We start from the raw sequence: 6,000 nt of genomic DNA, 5'->3' as shown, positions 1-6,000 counted from the left end.
TTTAGTAATGAAAGAAATATAAATAAGAATGACTAAAATTAGCCACAAAAAATAGTAAATAAAAATACAAACTACGAACAATAAATGAAAGTCATATTGCAAGAAAAAAACATTACTTTTTCCATTGTAAAATTTGACTTTTTTTTTCTTTTTTTTTGCTACTTCACTGTTTAAAAGTCATGCACCCCCCCCCCATAGATCATAACTTTTCTCCTTACTCCTACCCTTTCATCAAATTGTCTGCCACTACGTCCGATCAATTTGGACTGTGAAGGGGTCAGCCGATGAGTTAAAATTCGTCTCGGTGACTTTTCTTGTCTCCGCGTGAACTTCTACGTCACTATGCAAATTCACGCATGCCTACTCCCGCCTCTTTTTTTAGAATGGCGGCACGCAGCCAAAGATCATTAACATGGAGATGATCATATTTCCCAGCGTGACTGTAGTCACAGCTGACCTTTTCCCAGCGGATAAAAACACACACGGCAGAGTTGTGCCTTCTTGCTTTTGTCGCTCCCGGAGCAGGTGGTGGACGCCATGGCGGACGGAGGCCTTCTGGAACCGGTACCGCCTAGGCTCCGGGCCATGCTTTACTTGCTCAGCCCCAACGAGTCGTCCTTTCAGCGGCTGGAAGACGTCCCCGCGTATATCCATCAGGTGCGTTCTCAAATTACATACAAACTCTTTACACCTGGTGTTAAATCATTAGTGCTGCCTTCAAATGTCTTTGGGAAATATGAAGTTTACCACTTGCTAATAGGTAACTATGAGTTTGTCCTCTTCATGTGCTTTTGTATTTCGTATCAAAAATAAATGAAAAAAATAAATAAACAGAACCATACTAGACCCGGACTACATTTTGGTTTGTTTCGTGGGCAAAACTGTTTTAGACCTTTTTTAAATTAATCTACTAAAACAAGAAGAAAATGCATCAAAATGCAAACGGTAAATTTTTGTTTGTGATGGAACATTTTAGCTAACACTTGGTTACAAAACAACTTTTGTAAATGGGTACACTATGCTGGCGTCAAAAAACAAAACAAAACAAAACAAAAAACTAGCAAATTGACGATAAATATTAAAAAACTTAATATTAGGGCTGCAGCTATCTAGCTATATTTTAGTAATCGACTGGAAATTCTCTCAAGTAATGGGATAAAACTTTTTTTATTTTTTATTTTTTTTTTAAGGTAAAGAGCAATTATAAATATACTAGGGCTGTCAAACGATTAAAATTTTTAATCGAGTTCATCACAGCTTAAAAATAATCGTAATTAATCGCAATTCAAACAATCTATAAAATATGCCATATTTTTCTGTAAATTATTGTTGGAATGGAAAGATAAGACACAAGACGGATATATACATTCAACATACTGTACAAAAGTACTGCATTTGTTTATTATAACAATAAACCAACAAGATGGCAGATGAACATTCTGTTAAAGCGATCCATGGATAGAAAGACTTGTAGTTCTTAAAAGATAAATTTTAGTACAAGTTATAGAAATTTTATATCAAAACACCTCTTAATGTAATATTTGTAAAATTTTCAATCAAAAAATAAAGTAGTTGCTCGCCATTGTTGATGTCAATAATTACACAATGCTCATGGTCCATAAAACCAGTTGCACCAAAGCGCCAGCAGAGGGAGACAAAAAACACAAGTAACAAGTGGACATGACACTGCTGTCATTTTAATCTGTTTGAGCGGGGCATGTGCGTTAATTGCGTCAAATATTTTAACGTGATTAATTTAAAAAATTAATTAACGCCCGTTAACGCGATAATTTTGACAGCCCTAAAATATACATGAGAAAACAAGACATTTCATCTAATATTGAACCATTTTCAGTCGATTAATGTCTTTATTTTCGATGTACATTGTTGAAAACATTCAACAATTGCATCTCAGATGTGACTAAGAAAAAAAAAAAAACACTAATTCACTGCTTCCACTCAAAAAACTTCTCGATCTTATAACTAAAACATCTTATTTCTTACCTAAAAATGTTAACACACATCACTTAAACATTAGGTGTTTTTCCCACGTGTTTCAATTGAATTTCCATTCGTGTCAAGCTATTTTTAAGTTGAAGTTAAGTTTTAAGTTAGTCTAAACTGTAAGTCCTGATAGGTTTTGAGTTTTTGCAGTGTTCAAAATAAATGTATGATACCTGCTGTATTGGAGCACATTAGGGAGCAGTGCTACTTGGTGTTTTATTCAGCAATGACTACTCAGCTGAAATTGACAGTTAGCTTTATTATGTTTTAATTTACACCTACATCACTCTGTAGCGCTATGTCTTTACACATTAAATAAAGCCTGTATGTGAGACACGTTAGCCACGCACCGACAGTAGTCATAATTAATAGAAACCTAGCCCTCGCAGGGAGAGGCGTCGCATCCCATTAGGCAAACCAGGCAATTGCCTAGGGCCCCCAGCCAGCAGGGCCCCCCAGAGGTCCAACATATTTAGCGCATGCAGGTTTATTATGACAAGTGCGACAGTGCCAGTGAAAACCATGTGTTTTAGTTCCCTGAAGGGGCCCCTTCACTCGCTCCCCCACCTCCCTCCCTCCCTCCTTCCCTCCCTCACGTGACTCAGAGTGAGCGGCGATTTGGCTTTTTTTTTAATTGGCGTATATCCAAAATGAAGAGAAGTTATCCAACAGAAAAAAAAAAAGCAGAAGAAAAGCAAGCAAGACAGCAGTGAGTGTACTATGTTACTGTGGTTGTATGTCCTAATGTAGTAGAAGCCGGACACTTTTAGTGTCCTAAAAAGAGCGCTATTAGACTGAGGCGTTATTATACTTTTATTAAATATGTTATTGCTCCAAGTCCAACTGTCCCCCTTATTTGCACACGCTCGTAGGGCTCCATGTTGCTTGTTGCCTGGAGCCCCCAGGGACCCTTGCTACGCCTCTGCTCGCAGGGCTAACGTTACGTGAGCATGGGAGAGTAACGTTAATCTTATGCATTAGCGCTGAGAAGTCTACCGCGTTAAGATGGCAGCTGTTTACTAACGCCGCCGAGTCTATCATTTCGCATCTAGTTCTATATACATGCGATATCTATGAGACACATCAGACGCTACCTGCTACCGCCATAGCATCATGCGTGCATAGTTTTTAGCAACGTTGGCATAGTTTCTTGCAGCTGTCGGGTGCAGTCAGGTATTGTTGCTTCTTCCTCTACGCACGTGACCTCAGCGCGTTGTCCCGCATTAAAAGTCTTTCGGCAAAACATGATGCTTAGAGCTGGCAAAATTAAATGATTCTTCGAGGCGAATCAAATTACTCGGATCAGTTTTGAAACTCGAGTTGCTTGAGTATTCGTTTCAGCTGTGCTTGATTTTTTTTTTTTTTTTTTCTTTTTTTTTTTTACAACTTGTTTTACGCGCTGCCATTTTGTTAAATAAATAAATGGTCATCTCGGAAAATCGGGTATCATAATGAAATCCCAGTTTTTCCGATAGTTTTTAAGTTACAGAAAGATTTATAAACTTATGAATTGATCATATTTCTCTTCCCAAAATATTTTTTTTTCTAAAAATTTATTTTTCTGGTCAGAATGTGACTTTAAAAAAAAATTAAGTGACAAAATGACAGCTTTTAGGGGAAAATGTACAACTTCAAAATAACATGAACAGAACCTATTTCTTAAAATTATTGTTTAGATTTTTGTCTCATAAACATGTAGTATGATGATTTTTCTCTGACAAATGTTTTTTTCTCCTCCTAACAAATTATTTTTTAATAACAAATTATATTTTGTATGTATGATAATAATTATTTTAAGCATTATAATGGAAAATAAAAATCAATTTAGAATGATTTTCCAGAAAAAAAGTGTTTTGTTTTTGTTTTAATTAAAGTGGAAATGAAAAATGTGTTATCAATTGCAATTAAAAACAAATGATAAAAAAAATAAAAATGATTTTAAAATTAAAATATTTAAGAAAACACATAATTTAATATATTACTAATAACCATAATGGAAAATAAATTTTGTTGAGTATTTTTCTGAAAAATTCACTTTTTGCTTTAGTTTGTGGCAAAATTGATTTAATATTAATACTGTATATAGCATTAAATTGTAATAGAAACTTAAACATGATTGAAATATTCAAATATGTTTGGGGGGGTCACAAATATCATTTAAAAATGTATTGGCTAAATGACCATGTTTCAGTGACATTGATTACACCATCAATGGCAGTGATTGAGTTAAAGCCTTATTGGCCAGCGCTGCCATGAACTCGCGTGTCGGATTGAATGTAAAATGAACACACAGGTGGCAGATGCTAATCTTATTGTAGATTAACTGAATTTCAAAGTGTGGAATTGGAGCGTCCCAACAGTCACACGCTGTGTTAAAGTGGTCACACTTTATTTGTTGGCATGCGCGACCTGAGCTCACCCATCCCAAAAGCAAGAGCACAACTTGTCACACAAGTGGAAAAATAATGAGAAATAAAAAGACAAACAACTTACATTCTGACCCTCACGGATCAAAGTGACCGCTACAGAGACAATGGCTGTAATTACGAGCACGGGGATGCCAAAAAATGGCTGGCCTTTCTCCCGGAGCCACTTCCTGACGTGATGCGGTTGGCCAGAGACTTCCTACAAGGCAGCCATTTTATCTGCTGCTGACTTTTGTCTCACACGACGACGTAAGAACACGTGCTGACACACTGTAAACATTTCAGAATTTCTAGAAATTATTTATACTGTTTAATCTTGATTCACTTGGTTTTATTTGGTCCATGGCCAATGGAGTAAATCAATTTTCTCAACATCAAATTATTTTTTTCCATTAAAAGGAATTGGAATGATTTTAATCCGTTACAGCTCTTTTAGGAAAAAAAAAGTTTTTGTCATGTTTTTAATCAAGTGTTTTTAAACCTTTTTTTTTCCCCAGAAGACACACCACCAGCAAAAAAAATGGAATAAATGACTTTCTGTATGAAGAATTTAAAGTCGTGTAATAAATAGGAATCAAACAAAGCACATTTTGTTGTCATACTTTTACTCACTGGGATTCTTGTATTTGTGTATCACTGCATTCCCGATTCACATTAATCCTGCTATGCCCATTTCGTTACAGTCTAGTGTAATTCCCAATGAAAGCTTTTGCTCATTGCTTCACAACATAGACTCCGGGTCTTGGCTTCCTTTTGACAGCCATTCGATGACTTTTGTCCAGTTTTAAGATGTCTTTCCTTTTTTATAACCTTTACTATCGATTAGAGATGATCACGTCATTTTCAGAGTATCGGAATCGGCAAAAAAATATCGGCCATGCCTTTTTTTAATATATTAATTTAATCGATTTCTAATTGTATTTAACGTTACAGACATGTTACACTCATCCAGAGTCTTTAGTTTAGGCTTAAAGAGCATACCACAGAAGAAAAAAAGTCTTAAATGGCATTATTATGTGAATTAGAATCATATTTTGAGACAATTCGACTGTATACAACAATTTAGCAAAGCGCAGATGACGAGAAATTAGTCTTTTAATCTGCTGGTTAGCCACGCCTACCATTATAGGGCTTTAGCGTCCCCAACAGGTGGATGACGTCAGCGGTAGACTGGGCTCATCGGTTTTACTATTCAGCCCATTGAGGGGAAATTATTCAGAACGAGGAAAACACGACGACGAGAGCCGCAAAATGTCATTGTTTCAGTCTCTCTACTTACTCCAATATTTTTACAGGATATTCTTTTTATCCAAGTATTTTTCCCCAATAGCTATATAAATGGCTTGAGAAGGACCAGTCAGCCCGTCGAGGGGGAACTATTCACAACGAGGAAAACGTGACGAAGAGAGCTGCAAAATGTCACTGTTTCAGTCTCTCTACTCCAATATTTTTACGGATATTCTTTTTATCCAAGTGTTTTCCCCAATTGCTAAATAAATGGCATGGTCATGACAAATAACAGTCTTGTGCTAAATAGAATATGAAATAATAAAAATGCATTTATTCAGGA

General features: G+C 36.0%; 1 protein-coding gene across 1 annotated transcript in view; it reads left to right on the top strand.

The window, feature by feature from the left end:
* The first annotated feature begins 281 nt into the window (after positions 1 to 281).
* The window catches only part of agmo (alkylglycerol monooxygenase), a 119,574-nt gene continuing 113,855 nt past the window's right edge, over positions 282 to 6,000 (top strand). The window contains exon 1 of the mRNA XM_057833811.1: positions 282 to 657. Coding sequence (XP_057689794.1) covers positions 538 to 657 — 120 coding nt within the window. The 5' untranslated portion in view covers positions 282 to 537. The remainder of the gene's footprint in view (positions 658 to 6,000) is intronic.

Source organism: Corythoichthys intestinalis, chromosome 4 (genome assembly GCF_030265065.1).
Source record: "Corythoichthys intestinalis isolate RoL2023-P3 chromosome 4, ASM3026506v1, whole genome shotgun sequence".
Taxonomy (NCBI): Eukaryota; Metazoa; Chordata; class Actinopteri; order Syngnathiformes; family Syngnathidae; genus Corythoichthys; species Corythoichthys intestinalis.
The sequence above is the reverse complement of the archived record's forward strand: the minus strand, read 5'-3'. Positions and strand labels throughout refer to the sequence as shown.